The 16,190-nt window shown below is 31.2% G+C and overlaps 1 protein-coding gene across 1 annotated transcript in view; it reads right to left on the bottom strand.

Moving 5' to 3' along the window:
• Positions 1 to 7,208: 7,208 nt before the first annotated feature.
• Positions 7,209 to 16,190, bottom strand: part of LOC106464222 (spectrin beta chain-like) — a gene marked incomplete at its 5' end in the record, with an annotated part of 74,471 nt that continues 65,489 nt past the window's right edge. The window contains 6 exons of the mRNA XM_022391930.1: positions 7,209 to 7,994; positions 8,790 to 8,944; positions 11,363 to 11,405; positions 12,318 to 12,421; positions 12,774 to 12,849; positions 14,349 to 14,454. Of these exons, the coding sequence (XP_022247638.1) occupies positions 7,991 to 7,994; positions 8,790 to 8,944; positions 11,363 to 11,405; positions 12,318 to 12,421; positions 12,774 to 12,849; positions 14,349 to 14,454 (488 nt within the window). The remainder of the gene's footprint in view (positions 7,995 to 8,789; positions 8,945 to 11,362; positions 11,406 to 12,317; positions 12,422 to 12,773; positions 12,850 to 14,348; positions 14,455 to 16,190) is intronic.

Genomic DNA, 16,190 nt, shown 5'->3' with positions numbered 1-16,190 from the left:
AGATAATTGAGCCAAGTGAGTGGTAGTGACCGTAAGTAAAGTGCGTGAATCGTTGTGAATTATAGCGTGTGTTGAAGTTAAAGAGACTGTGGAAATTCTGTGTATTGCAAAGTTGTATTGAGAAAGAATAAACTAGTTTTATTTAAGAAAGGACTTGTATCGCTGAAGTTTGCTTTATCTTCTAAACAACTTGCTGCAAAAATTAAGGTTTCTTTGAAGTTAAGCACAAAGCTACACAATGGGCTATCTGTATTCTGCCCACCACGGATATCGAAACATGGGTTCTTGTATTGTAAGTCCGCAAACATACCGCTGCGCCACTGGGGGCTCAAAAATTAAGATAACTAACAGAAACGCCGCCCTGCAGGTGGTTGTTTGTGCTAGTAGTTAGTAATCATAGTATTCATACCTCATTGTAAGAAACTGTAAAAAAAGTGAACATTTTCTAAAAAAATATTTTTTTTTTTCTGGGAAGTACTGCACAGGAAGTGTTCGGATTGTGCTCTTTAGTCATACGCAATTCATTGCACAAAAATTATTTAATGTACAGAGCTCAAAATTTTCATAAATGTTACTGACAATAACGTTTTTATATATTAAAAATGATACCTCTTATTGATAAAATAACAGTTCATTTTTTAAGAACTCCTGTTTCTGTGTACTGCATTTAAACATTACATCAATAAAGATATAATCAAACCCTCACATACCGACCTAGTGAAAGTCGTGTTCTTGTTGTGATGAGAGTACTTTTATTTAAAATTGTGTTATATTATAAAGAAATGGTCGTTGCACATACCATAGTTATTTTTCTAATTGTCTTTATTACAAATACCAAAAGTATTAATTTTTTATGGATTTTTGTTTGTGGTATCGTTCAATAGATAACGCTACATTCCATATGCCTCAATCACCACTTCTGGCATTAAGATCTTGTTGTACTTCAGCACAACAGATGGCACTATCGTATTTATTATTTTGGTCACATAGATAGATAAGTATATAGACGGCCACGGCATTTCTCCATTGCAATAATATTCACCATGCCTTGACATATATACAACATTACACTACAGTGTCTACGCTTTACAAGTGGTCCATTAAATCATCAATGTTAAGACGTAATAATTAATGAAAGTATCGTAATGTTTATGAACCAACTTTTTTCTTATTAAAATCTCACTTTACTGACATAAGGTCATTAATCAACTATTCCATGTTTTAGCTACAAATTTGATTTCATAAAGAAACATTATAAAACCATAATACGAACTTTCTTTCTGCCTGTTATTCTTTGTTAAATACGAAAGCTATAATTTTATCCTTCATTTTCCGCAAAATATGCAAATACCTTTGGGATGAAATTTTTAGAAGATATTACTTTAACATTTATCTTTATAAAATTAATAATCTGTTATTAATAATAGAAAAACTGAATATTGCCATGAATAATAATGGAAATACATTATTAATGCTGAAAGTTCAAATCATCAAACCCTTGGTACCAAGAATCCAGTTCAATTCCTACTGTAGGTCGCAAAATGACCAGGAAAACAATCGAACACATACAAGAGTTGCAGTTTATCTATAAGTTATATTTATTCGAAATCAAACAGTCATCTGTTTTCTAAAAAATAAGGTGGTAATTTCAGTAAATATCATTCATTTTTATAAGAGTGGCAATGGACACCACCATCAAACATTATGATTTTTTATGGTTGTTGAATATGACAGCAAATATCACAGTGAGCTAGTTTAAAGGATGGTTTAATTAATTAATAAGCAATAATCAATTTCACTATTTTTCAGTCATAACCTAGTCTTAGCAAAGAAGTTGAATATTATAACAGTTTGACGCAAACCTGCTGAAAAATTGCTTTATGGCATACAAGAATATTGCTTGAACCAGTTTCACGATTATATTAGTAAATGACGGAAGTAGGTTGTTTTTGATAGTTCTGTTTGTTTTTCTACACAGGTTGAACAAGTTCTATAACGCAGCTCTATGTGTGTGTTATATACACACACATAAATCAATAATGAATTTAATATAAACCTCACACAGCAGAATATAATTGAATTTCAAAATTACGCCTCCGCTACCAATCCTTAGTGTAGTCTTTTATGACTTAAGGACGACAGTAAGGAATTGTAGCGGAGGCGCGTTTTTGAATTTTAATTATATCGTGCTATTTGCGATATTTATATACTATACAGAGATCGATTGGTATACCAATGTCGTCTTGAGTTTCTCTGGAAATGTGCTTATTGATTGATATAATACACTTTGTCTAGAATTGACGTGTTATTGGTTGAAAATTTTTCATTAGGGAAATTATAATAGATATATGTATTGAAATAGCATTCTGTAAAAGGAATATTTTGAAAGCGAAAGAAAAAAGTGAGATTACACGATGAAACCAGTATTTCTGTCAAAGTAACGAGTTGTAGTAATACTGATTACCCTACATTTACTTTAAAACAGTAGAATGGGAGAATTGTATAGGCATTTTGTTTCTATGTTGTTTATACTAGAAAAACAGTTAAAGCTAAATGTAAGCGCTGTTAAGTTAAATATCTTGAAATATGACTAAAAATTAAACGCGCATTCTTCATGTTTTGTGACTTTTAGAGAGAAATCAACCCAACCGTGCTGTCACTCCTGTCACTACAGCAGTATCTAATTCACTACTGTACAAGGTACGTCTACCAATTTAATTTTACTGAAATTTATGAATGTAAAAGATGGAAGTATTTCATTACTTCCCTTCCTCAGTAACTCATCAAGTGGCACAAGCCTGCATCAAACTGACGTTAATGGATTTATACATAATGTTGCCTGATCAGATGAAAGAGTTCGATCTCTCGTTCACTTTAATGGAAGTAACGCCCTTTCCACATGGTTGAAAAACCCTTTCGTGCAGATTTTTTTGTAAGCTACATTCAACCCACAAACTTCCTGGCTGCGAGTAGCTGGCGGGAAACTCTCTTTATATCGTGCAGATTTTTTTGTAAGCTACATTCAACCCACAAACTTCCTGGCTGCGAGTAGCTGGCGGGAAACTCTCTTTATATCGTGCAGATTTTTTTTGTAAGCTACATTCAACCCACAAACTTCCTGGCTGTGAGTAGCTGGCGGGAAACTCTTTATATTGAGAATATAGATGTCTCCCCGAAATTTTTCATAGTTAGAATAATATTCACAATGAGGGAATTAAAACTTTTAAGATAACCACTTTAATTCATTCAGAGACGTCGACAAATATAAACAATGCATATTACATTGCTGATCAATTCTGAAATATTTATGAGCTCAGTCCACCAATCGTATGTTATTTAATGATAGATAATGCAGCCCATATGAATACCACTTGGGAGATGTTCATGAACACTCGTCTAATGAGTATCTTAAAACATTCTAATTCGTATCTCTCTCACACACACAGCACCTGCCATTCTGAAAGGTCAACTTCTATGGCACTTTATTTCATCAACCCAACAATATAAACCTCAAGAAACTTCAGGGGCTTCATCCATTAACTACCTAAAATATATTTTAACCTGGGAGAGGCAGTCCCTGGAAGGTGTTCCACAAAGTTCCATAAAATGTACTCTGGGTGAAAAAGCTCAAAATTCATTCAACTCCTTGGGTCTATAGTGTGACAAATTAAAAGAATACATTTATGATGTCTGATGTCAAGTAGCAAAGATTTCTCACCACTGCTGAACACATACATAAGGACGTATAAAAAGAAGATGAATATATCAACGTTGGTGAGAACCAAGTAAAGGAAAAGATCCAAGAATAATATAAGTAAGCTATCACCCCAGCCCACAGTGATGTTTAATTGATCTAGGTTATCAAGAGAAGGATTTATAAAATGGGGAAATAGATTCAGAATATCTTATTAATGTTATGGCCATTTTAAAAGCTGGCTAATTATAAAACAAGAAACACACCAATTAGTTATTTCTGCTGTGGAACTTAAAAATAATCTGTCAATGAAAATGGTGGAAAAGCTGACAATTTTTCCTATATTTTAGCATCTGTAGCCAAAATTCTTGCCCCCCCCCCCCGAACTACAGCATATGCTGAGTGGAAATGATCTGTTTGAAAAAACCAATGTAAGCTACCCACTTATATATAATAAAATTTCTCAACCTTTCTCACCTATAGGCCCACTTAGTTATTTAGCATGATAGTAAAGGACCATATATGCAGTTGATAACTTATTAGTTTAGAGCAGTCAAGGTCGTTCTGGCCCATAACTATGTGTCTCATGGTCCAATGGTTGAGAATCACAGATATACATCACAATATCTAGTTGTTTAAAAAGATCCCAGAAGCCTCACTCCAATACTAATCTGATGAAAGTAGACTTCTGGAAACTGATGTAGGGAAAGGAGAGAAACAGTATGAAAATAAATAAGGCAGTGAGGAGCAAATGATAAAAGAAGAAAAAAATTGAGGAAGAAGCATAGCTTCACAGATCACAATTTGATTATCCTAAGCCATTATTTTTTTTGTAAGGTGTTAATGTTTTAAAATAATTCACAGCTGACGGCCTCACTACAGAATAAAGATGAACCTGACATTTTGATACGAGTAAAAAGTAGACAGAAAATCTAAGAGATAAGGAAATTATACATACAGTTTTACTATATATTCTTGATTTTAAAATTAAAGTCAAAAACTTGTGTTCGGTTTTTAAATAATGGATGGGGATGAGTTAAAACTTCAGAAACTTTAACATAAATTAAAATTTCAAAAGTTTTCAATGTTCACTCATATTTCTTGATCATAAAATTAAGCAATATTTCATCATTATCTGAATTTTTTCTTAACTTGTCTTATACCCAAGCCTTACATTTTAATATAAAAGAAACAATGTAATTATAAAACACAAAATTTGATTAAAATTATACAGGTAGAGGAATAATTATCACATAAAATAATATTAACTAATCTAAAATATTAATCAGATGATAACTTTGGTAATCTCGGATAACGTAGTTTGTCAACTATTTCAGAAAAAGTAAAATTTGATTTTTCTTTTAAATAGACACACAGGATGATTATAGAAAAAAGTCTTGCAGTTCATAATATCACATCTCAAAAACAGTAGAGCATGTGGAGGTGAAATTGCACAGGGGCATTAAGGGTTTCATATGGTTGCAAATGCCACACCTTGCCATCAAGAATACCATTATGACCTAATATCTGATCAATCACAGCAACAGTTCAAAATGTGTCCCTCCAGCACCCAGAATGCACTGCTTATGTTTGACAACAGGTATTGCAGTTACAATCTGAATCTCATCTGGTACACTGGCCACTTTCCAAACAACTGTATCCTTGAGGTCTGGAACTGTGTGTAGCCCCACAACCAGAAATGGACTGATGTTAGGTCTGGTGAATGAGTTGACCATTCACAGAGAAAGTGACATGAAATAATGCTGTCCTAAAAGTGCTCCCACACACACATTTGGTTACTAATATGCAGAGGAGCACATACTGAATGAACACTTCAGTGTCTGTCACATTTTGTTGCTGCAGCTTCAAAATCACACTGGTTATGAGCACTGCATGGTATTTTGCTGCACTGATTGTGCACATTTTCAGTCCACATGCCAACAATTGTTGAAAAGTATGGTCCAATAACTAAGTCAGCTGGGAAAGCACACCACATCATCACCTTAGAACCACAGAAGTGCGTAGGAAACACTACACTTGAATTAACTTTTTACCAGATAATGCAGTTGACACTTTCTGTACAGATGAAGTGTCTCTCATCAATCTTTAAGATATTGGCAGACCATTAGTCATCAACTTCTAGTTTTGCCAAGAACTACAACACTCAACACATATAGATAAATCTGTTTCCTTCATTGCTTGAACATAATGAAGCATTTGCAAAGTTGATGAAGAGCCTTATAAGCAATTGAAACTGGCAAATCCAAACACTGGGTGACACAAGTTGCACCACTAAACCCATGTGCATTTGTGCTGGCTTGTTTTGCTATGGCAAGGCTGACCTCAGCAATAATTTCAGTGGATGGTGGTGGTCTGTTTCTACATGGCTTACCAGAAGTGCAACCTGTTCCTTCAAAGTTCTTTATGAACTTGTGTACAGCAACACCAGAACAAGACCCACTGCTGATAATATGCAATCTACAGTATTTACCATTACATCCTTTGGTGTAATAACATTTTTCAGTTATCCACCTCTTTTCACTCATCAGTTCATGGGAAAGATGCAAAAGAAACCACATTTTGGGCTTCTGATGGCTTCATGTAACAACTGTGACACATCCATATGATACCCTTAATACCTGTGCTATTTCAACTTCCTATACAATACCATGTGTACTCTATGATGCACTGAAATACCATGTATGTGTACAATAACTACAATTTTCACAACCACTGTAAATTCAAAATTTTTGTCAAGTAATTGTGATAAAAATGCAAATTAAAAGTGAAATGACATAGTTCTAACAAATTTATGAGTTTTTGAAAGGCAGGTAAAACATTTATGACTAAAATAATTACATCTTTAACCTTTCATAATAAATTATTTGAAACATATGAAAGTAGTAAGTTATTTGTGTACATATGTAGTGAATGAGGGCTTACTAATTTTAATTATTTTTTTGTAAACTATCAACATTTAGCTATGTTTTCACCATACATCAATCATAGCTCTCATTATAATCAGGTAGTCTTTGCGGTAGTGATCGCAAATGCAATTTTATTATCAGAACCTGTGATAGTTGTTTTAAAATGCTGATTCCATTTGAGTTATTGAACGAATGCTGGTTTATGCATCATTGGTCCTGTACGCACTAAAATAAGTATGATTCTTTAAATATGTTTCAGTATACAAAATGTACATCTCAAACTGTCAAGATGAAGAATCACAAGCAGACATCATTAACAAGTAGAGATAATTTTTAATCTATTTTTCTCTTTTTTTTTTTTCTCACAGTGACACAAACACATTAAAGATTCAACTGAACAAGGCTTAGCTTGATGATATTAAACCTGAAATCACAAAAAACCTGATTTTAGCCGACTGTTTCATTTCCAACAAATAAACAAACTTGGCCCTGATAAAATTTATAACATATAATAATAAAAAAAACATGGAAGTAAGTGTACTGAATAACTATTCACCTTATATATAAGATAAAACAGTTCTAAAAAGCACATACAAATGGATCTAAACATTTTATTATTCTCCAGTTTTCAGAGCTGCTCACAATACTTTAGAGTAGTTTTTCTAGAAATGTCTACAAGTTGAAATGACAAACATTACTTTAGGAAACACATCTAAAACTAAAAATGGAATTTATCAGATATGAACTTTTTTTTCAACATTAGACTTGTAAAAAGATCACCCATTTGTAGCATTTCTTAATTTTAAAATTGTTTCTAAAATTTAAATAAATCTGATAGGAAGAAATGGAACTTGACAAAGCATGTGAATTGAAAATGGAATACTCACAGCATATGTCTGTGCTTGTCAACAATCAATTTTAAATACCTTATATATATAACTGTATATAGATAAAGATACGACATAACTTAAAAAGTTACAAAAGAAAGTGCTTGCTCCCAAGACCAGTGTGGAATATTCCTAAGACCTCGAGTTTTCATCAGTTGGTTAAAGAAAAAAAAGAAAAAAAAGAAAGCTAACACATTATTAAACAAATATTAAGTTTAAAAACAAAATCTCATTTTAAACACAAGCACATATATTTTCTAACTAAAAACCAATTAACCAGTCTTTTTAACTCTGTCATCTTGAATCTAAACAGTAATCAAAAGAAAAGCATAATTCCACAAACTTAATATGCATATAAAAACTTTTCAAACCAAGAAAAATAAATCTACACAAGTCTTTATTTTATGTTAAAAGCTAATAGACCTGGGCTCCTTGCTGCTTCATTATACTGCTTTCCTTCCAACTACGTCGAGCTCCCACTTCTAGCTACAGAACAATTAAAGCAAATAAATGATCAAAATTCATATACAAGAACACTGAGTTTCATAATGACATGATTATTCATTTCTAAATTTAAGAAAAGAAAATTCTGAAACAGTATACAAAATAAAAATATATTTTTACATAAAATTGGAAACAAGTTAAAATATTTTGGCTAAATGTAACTTATATTCATTATCTGGATAATCTTTCTTCATTCCATTATAAACCTTTAACTAGTACAATCAAATTATTTCACAAAGTTCAAGAAAGAGCAAACAGTTCTAAATTACTTCAAAGCAAAGAAAAGCCTTCAAATGTTGCTTAACTTCAGCATTATCAGCTTTCAGCTGGGAAGAAATAAGTTTCATGAGATTTTTATAAATCTTTATAACTATTATTTAAATAATTCTGTAGCAAGACAGAAAACTAAGCAAGTACATTGTGCCCCAATCAACTTTCAGTCAAAATTGACAAAATATTACTTTTTAAGCAAATGTGTTTTGAAGATATCTACATGAAGACAGAAGTGGTAAGATTAGTCAATGTTTAGATACACATGCACAAAACAGCATTAATTAGTGACTTGACTTTTTGAACAAAAGATACCAATACTGAAGTTCTGTGTGAAAGGCTAGTCAGGACTGAACAATGCACATGTTGATACACATAGAAACCATGTCCAGGGTTACCAAGAAGTTACAGGACTGGTTAATACAGAGCACAGGTTTCATTAATTGAGTTCCAAAGCGATGAGCAAGCAGCACGGAGAACTAGAGATTTCAAAGCACATTGTATTACTTTTTCTTCAAAGTAAAGAAGCTGCGACGTTTATGTTCATCCTTGCGCTCTCCTTCAGCCTTTGCAGGAAGGGTCTGGGAGCGGGAGGGGCCTGCTGAGCCATCAGCCTCTGTTAATGCAACTTGAAGTTTCTGAATCCAGCTATTCATTTCATCCTAAAATATGTTCAAAACAAATCAAAAAATTAATAATACATTCTAAATATATTTAGCTAACAAATGAAAAGTATCTTGAGATAAGTTTGTTGTTAGGTATAGCACATCCTTATTTTTGGTTCTTTTTTGTTTATATTTCTTGCATAAAATTATTTTCACCAAATTATTTCTAGTGCAGGCATTAACCCTTTTGCTACTGCCTCAGTGTATTACACTGACCATGTGATCTCAGAGTTTCCATACTGAAACTTTTAATTTTGTTGTGTATTTTCATGAAACTTCTCAAGCTTTTAATAATCATTACAAGTCTTTTGCAGACAAAAAGTCAGAATTTTAAATTAAGTATTTTGACTAAAAATTTGTCTGTGTATATATGGAGTCAGAGTGTTGACTGCTCCTAGTGCAAAGTGCTTTTCATGTTAAGATAAAAAATACTTTTCTTCATCTGAAAATCTTAAATTTCATTTGCATAATCTCTAAACCTCCTAAATATAAAACATTTCTCATCAGAAAAACATTATATTTTATCTGTTATCTTCTCTACCCTAACTTTATAATGGGTCAATCAATTCAACAAACCCTTGTAACCTTGTAAACATCAGAAAACTTTAAAGACTGAAAAATGCAAAATAAAGTGAGTAGTATTGTTCTATCATTTTTAGCATTGGCCATGAAGTTCCAAGGTACTTCTCCTGAGTGTTTACGTCTAACCTTTTCACATCTATTTTCTATGTTTATTCTATTGTTAGCAGCTGAAACAGAAACCTGCTGAAACATTAAGCAATGAATTATCACTCCTGCCATTAGACTGTTTACGTGACAACATAATACACCACCATCAATATCAAATAAGCTTGTGTAGCACAATTAGCAGAACTTTCCCATAGAGTTTATTGTATTCCCAGCTCTGAAAACACAGTGGGAGAATATTTATTGGTTGTTTACAGTACAGTGGTTGCAATGGGAATTGTCTAAAGTAATAAAAGTGCTGAAAAATGTCTATGAGATGGCTCTGTACAAAGTCCAGGCAGATCCAATAAACTTGATAGGAATTTTGTTGTTAGTTATCCTCACGGGGGTGGTCAGAATTTAGCAGTATAGGTGTAAAAAGTGTGTAAGTGCTTATCAACATCTATATGTTACTGTTTACTCATAAATACTTAAATGTTTTTTCTTAAAGCATATGATTTCTAGTACTTACAATGTTACAAAATTGATTTGTACTCATCCATCATACTTTCTAAGCCTCACTGTAAGTCTCGTTTATTCTCTCCAAGTGGAGAAGGAAGACAAATTAATTTCTGTAGATTTCAAAGATGCATTTTAGAAAAACCAATAAAATGATCAAATTAGTATAATGGAACACATAAAACCACTGTAATTTATTTCTAACTAAGCTATATGTGTGTTGAAAAAATATTTCTGTTCAGAGCAATGACTTCGTCAATGTACGTTTCCCTTTCAAACCAATTACAAATGAAAATCAGATTTATGTAGCTTGGAATGTGTTCTTTCTATTGGTTCTAAACATGTAGTTAAGAAAAGTTGGCATGAGTAGACAAGAGGTTTTAAAAGAATGGAGTGGTGAGTGGAGTTACCCTAGCAAGTTTGCAAAATATATTGATATCTCAGCAAATCAAAAGGTGAGAGGTTCTTATTTTATATTCCAACATTTAAATGTGAAATTTTAGTTTCTAATTCATTAACCACTACAGACATTGTATGGTAGGCATAATAAAATATAAACTGAGCAATAAGACTAGAAGACATGCCAGATGGCACACAAAAGACATTTAGCATTTTTAAAAATATTTTCTTTCAAATTAAGAAATTGAAACATATATAATATTAAGATTTGATTTATGAACTATATTGTGATTCCAATTTTTTGCCATACAATGATAATAAGTTTATTTAAATTTTGAAAATAACGAAAATGCTGTGACATGTTCCTACTTTGACCCGTTTGTAGCAAGAGGGTTAAAAGATCCTGTTTTATAATTTTCCTTACAAAGCTTTTTCAATTTTTGTTGGCAGAACAATCACAACACACACACACACTGGAAATTTTTTTAGTTGACAATTATTCCAAATGAGACCAAAACAAGTTCCACACAGACATCACCTAAAAGGAACATTTCAAAATTTGGTTCAGAAACAGAAATAATGTAACTAATGCTTACAAACTATCATCAAATTGTTAAAGTTTAAAATAACTTGTGATGAAAATATAAAAATAAAAGGCTGATACTGCAATAAACATCCGAAGTTCGTAACTTAATATTTTACCAACTTTTAAAAATAGTGTCAATAACAATTTAAAAGCAGTAGCTGCTAACTCTCTAAAAGTGGATGTTAAACTTGTATTTCAGTATGAAAGATCTTAATTCTTAAAATAATAAAAACATTTCAACATACATCATCCTTTCCTTGAAAGAGATATTCACCACCAGCAGATAACCTGAAAAAAAGGTCATACAAAGCTATGATATAAGACATACAAAAGCTGTTTCTTCACAATGTATGGAGTAAATTCTTCAACCTGGTTACGAAGGTTATTTTTATTCTTCTGATTCTGCTTAAACTTGCTTATAAAACGGTTTGTCTGGTGTAGTAGAACTATTTAAACTAGAGATATAAAGACAATTATGCTTATTAATTGATTATTCAGTATGCTAGTTTCATTATGTGTTGATCCATTAAATAAATAAAATTTGTGCTTGTTTTGTTCCACAAAAGACCACTACAATCTCTATTAAATAGAAACAAAAATATTGCATCTTAATATTTTGATAAAAACTAAATCACTGACATATGAATCAAAGATTTATCACAATTCTACGTTGCTTTACTACAGCATTCTCAGCTTTCAGCTGGGAAGAAATATGTAGCCTTAGATGACAGCGAGGGCTAGATGAAATTAGCCTTCCAAAGAGTTATTTTTCATAAATAGACTAGAAGAAGAAGAAGAAGAAAAACAAAAAGAAAACTGGGAATGTTAGACAATCGTTCTTTTAACAAGTGATCTTCAAAGTTAAACTGCAATGTGGAAAAATAATTCAATGATCGTTTAACTGAACCTCAAAAATCCACAAAAAGGAAATGCTTTCATCTTTAGCTCTGCAGTATTTTTGAAGCTTCACATTTTGTAAAAATATATATAACATGGAAGAAAAAATGAGCTTTTTCATAATTTTTGTGTATTCTTATGAATATGACCATGTTTATTCAGGCCTTTGAGAACAAGAATGAAGAAATGATTAAAAATAGATTTATAATTTTCAATAGCCAACTCCTCTTCCAGCTACTTATAAAACTCACATGTAAAAAATGGAGTTGAGAAGACAGAGAGAGAGATAAAAAAGGCACTTACTTTAGCCTGAAAACATGTTTCTTCTTGGTATAATCTGAAGCTACTTCAACAGTGGCTCCCCTAAGGTCAATTGGGGACTCATTGCGGAAATAGAATTCTGGTTCCTAAAGTTCAACAATCCAGATATTAAGAAGTACAACAAATATTAGCTAAAGAAATTCATTTCATCATTAGGTAGCTTTAATGCAAAAAAAAGAAAAAAAAGATATGTTGAGAGGAAAACTGAGCACATTACTATTTTTAAGCCATACAGACTATAAAACATATAATGAACTTTATACATGAAACATTTTCTGTAAAATTAAACACCTGTAAAAAGCTAAATAAGTTTACAACACCAACATTAACATTGTAGTTCGAGATTCAAATTAAACAAAGATTAGATGACTTCATATATCTTCAGAACTTTATTAAACAAAAGAATGGCCATAGTTCCTACTTATATATTAAACTCACCTGTTTGTAATGTTTCTGATCTTTATAGGCTAACAACATACTTCCACGAAGAACCAAGTAGATCTTATCCCAAGACCTGAGGATTTTAGATAAGTTTTTGTAAAGTAGTTCAGGTCACTTACACTTCAACAAAACAGGTTCTCTACTCATATAACAGCTAACTTAAATACTAAAGATAGCCTTTTAATTGAATTAAAAAACTGTACAACTTACACAGACAGTAATGAAACATTATCATTTCTTCCATAGCACTAAGTTCAGTGACAATAAATATCTTGTTCAGAAATAAAATAAGTGCTTTTACATAAAGATATTATTATAAAATACAAGATAATTTTAGCATTTTTACTTCAATAAATTTAAGCATAAGAAAAGAAACTAAACATACTTTTGCCCACATAAATTGTGATGCTGGATTTACTACTTTATATTTACAAAAGTGATTTTTATTTTCTAAAGTGAATAAAACAGAAATAAACCTGTCTAATCTGAGTGTATTTCATAATATGAATTTACTACTGACTATTAGCAATGATACTATGTAGTTAACACTTACATTAAATCAGACACTACCCTCATTACTTGCCCTTTGATTGTACAAAAAGGACAAAATGGCATTACCATTATTACAGAATAATTTATTTTTTTAAACAGACATCTCTAAAATTATAAACCAGTCACAGTACATTAGTAGCAGCTAAGTTTCAAAAAGGAAAGAATGAAGAAGAAGAAGAAAAAAAAAAAGAAACGGAAATTAACAAAAGAAACTACAGCCTGTGGATTTTAAAACATTTAGAGAAAAAAAAACATTTTCAAATTTAAAATACAACTATCAAACTACAAAAACTTAGTTCTTTTTTAGGCCTACTATTGACCTGAGGTACGTATGTACTGAAAAATTAAAAAAAGTCACAGTCAAGGTCTGCTACGTATAGTTAGCTAGTAAGTTCACTATCAAAAGTTGTGTAACTGGACATTCATCTATGCCAAATTAGATTTATTTAAAGCTTAAAACAATGATTTTTTTTAATGTACTAACAAAGTAATAATAATGCCACAAAATGTAATATGAAAGTCACAACAAGACGAGTGTCAATCGATAGCAATTGTATTTTCTTCAACCATATAGATGACCTTATTACCCAATGAAAACCTCCACTTGGTAAAAAACATTTAGTATGGTTTCACACAGGGTTGTTTTGCATTAAGTTACAAAACCCAATAAAATATGTAAATGCTATTAAAGAACCAAAGCTGTATAAATTTAAAGATGTAACTTTCAAGTAAAATAATAAATTTATTTAATGCTTTCAATAACAGAATTCATAAAATATACATATTATTGTAGCATTAGAACATGTCATTAACAAATACTCTGGAGCAGTTTAATTAATATTAGTTATGTTGTACATTTATATCAACTGTGAAAAAATTATGATTATTTGATAAGAAAATGCCTTTTCAGTTAATTGCGGTTTATTAGTCAAATTCTCCTGCTATACAAATTTCATTCTATTTTTCAAGCACAGTTCAGTAGTTTTATCTAAGGATTACTAGACAAAATTGTTTCTTTACCTATTGGTTGCTTTCTTTGTAGTGGACTCCCATTCATGTTTCCTCACGAGTAATCCTTCAAACTGAGTATCTTCTTCTGAAGGAGCAGAAACAGGACTAGATTTCTCTGTAAAAATGTAGCAACTTGGGGTCAAAAGTAAGTAATCATAACTGCCTTGAATATTTTAATTGGTTATGGTTAAAAAAAAGTTAGCTCTGCTCTAAAATAATAATTTTCAAAGTAAAAATTATGAAAAGTATAATGTGAAACTATATAAACCATTCAACACATGGTATTCAAACCTGGATCAGATCTATAATAACTTTTAAAACTTGTTTCTTTACAGTTTTAATGTGTCACATAAAGGCAAGGAAAAAACAACATAAAATCAGTTGATATTATATGATTCCAAGTTTTATTAAAAAGAAAGTGGTGAAACAACCAAAATGCTTAAAAAATTAGAAAATGTAAAGAATTTTTGGTCAGCATTTTAAACTTTAAATATAAAAGATGAAATAGTTTAAGATAATGCTTACAATTTTAAAAAAGCAAAAAAAACAACAACAAACAAACAAGCGATAATATGACCTAAACCACCATATAATAATAAATATAACTATACAAGTACTAATAATAATGGCTGCATTCTAAACTCTATACAGAACAATGATCACTACCCATATTCACCCATTAGTTTATTACTAAAACTACCTGGGTCACCAAATCCTGCATCCATATCATCAAAATCTGGAGCTTTCTTACGTCTCCAGCTGCTGAAGGGAGACTTGGAGCGAGACCTTCTTTTTTCTTGTCCTTATCAGGAGATGGGGCTTAAAAAACCATGCGGGTTATTTATAGCATGCAGGTACTTAGACAAATTATTAATAAAAACAGCTGCCACAATCTGTATGTTTCTCATGTAGCTTTAAATTACAGCATGTGTTCTTTCCTAATGTCAGGCCACCATGACTTGAAATTGTTTACACAGTTACTCTCTTCGGTACAACTTTGTGCTTTTATATATCTCTAAACAAATCAGAAAGGTAATTTCCTTGCATAATCTACAGTAATGAACAACTTTTTTAATGTGTGATCTCTCTCTTTATATAGGACAACGAGTACACAAACTAATTATCAAAAGTTAATATTTAAAGTTGAGGACTTGTATGACATGTATTAGTTAATGTGAGATTAAGGCAGCTGTTTCCATCAACAAAAACAAAACAGCAAACAAAACAAACAAACAAAAAAAGAAACATGTTATAAACAATAAAAAGAGTGAAAAAATAAATAAAGAAAGAAAATGGGGTATTTTTTTCATGACTGTGAGAGTTCAAGGTGTTAAAGTTATGAAGCATTTCACGTACAATTTTATGAACCATTCTAAAATTGCATTATAAAAATTACATGTAATTTGTTCCACACAACAGTATATTGTTGAAAGGACTATCTTTTGATGAATTATTTGGTTACTCCTGGACACAGATATAAGTTTATAATTTTACCTTTTAGTATATCAACTTATTAACAAAAATGATTTTTCATATTTTAAGATGTACATGAAGGTTATCCTTATGCATAATTATTTAATTATAGAAACTTCTACAGAATCACTGTAATATTATGTTTGTGTGTGTGGATATCTAACGTTTCTATGATCAAGAATAATAATACTAAAAAATAAATATGAAGCGCAACTAATTAATCAATTTACCACTTGTCACCGAGTTATACAGGTTTTGGGGAATTCTACCCCTTAATAGTAATCATTGACAAAAGCAAATCCAAAAAATAAAGGCTACACTACATATAGTGGTGCAGTGTGTGTGTGTGTGTGTGTGTGTGTGTGTGTGTGTGTGTGT

Source organism: Limulus polyphemus, unplaced genomic scaffold (assembly GCF_000517525.1).
Source record: "Limulus polyphemus unplaced genomic scaffold, Limulus_polyphemus-2.1.2 Scaffold1591, whole genome shotgun sequence".
Classification (NCBI taxonomy): domain Eukaryota; kingdom Metazoa; phylum Arthropoda; class Merostomata; order Xiphosura; family Limulidae; genus Limulus; species Limulus polyphemus.
Note: the sequence above shows the minus strand (reverse complement) of the source record. Positions and strands in the feature narration are given on the sequence as shown.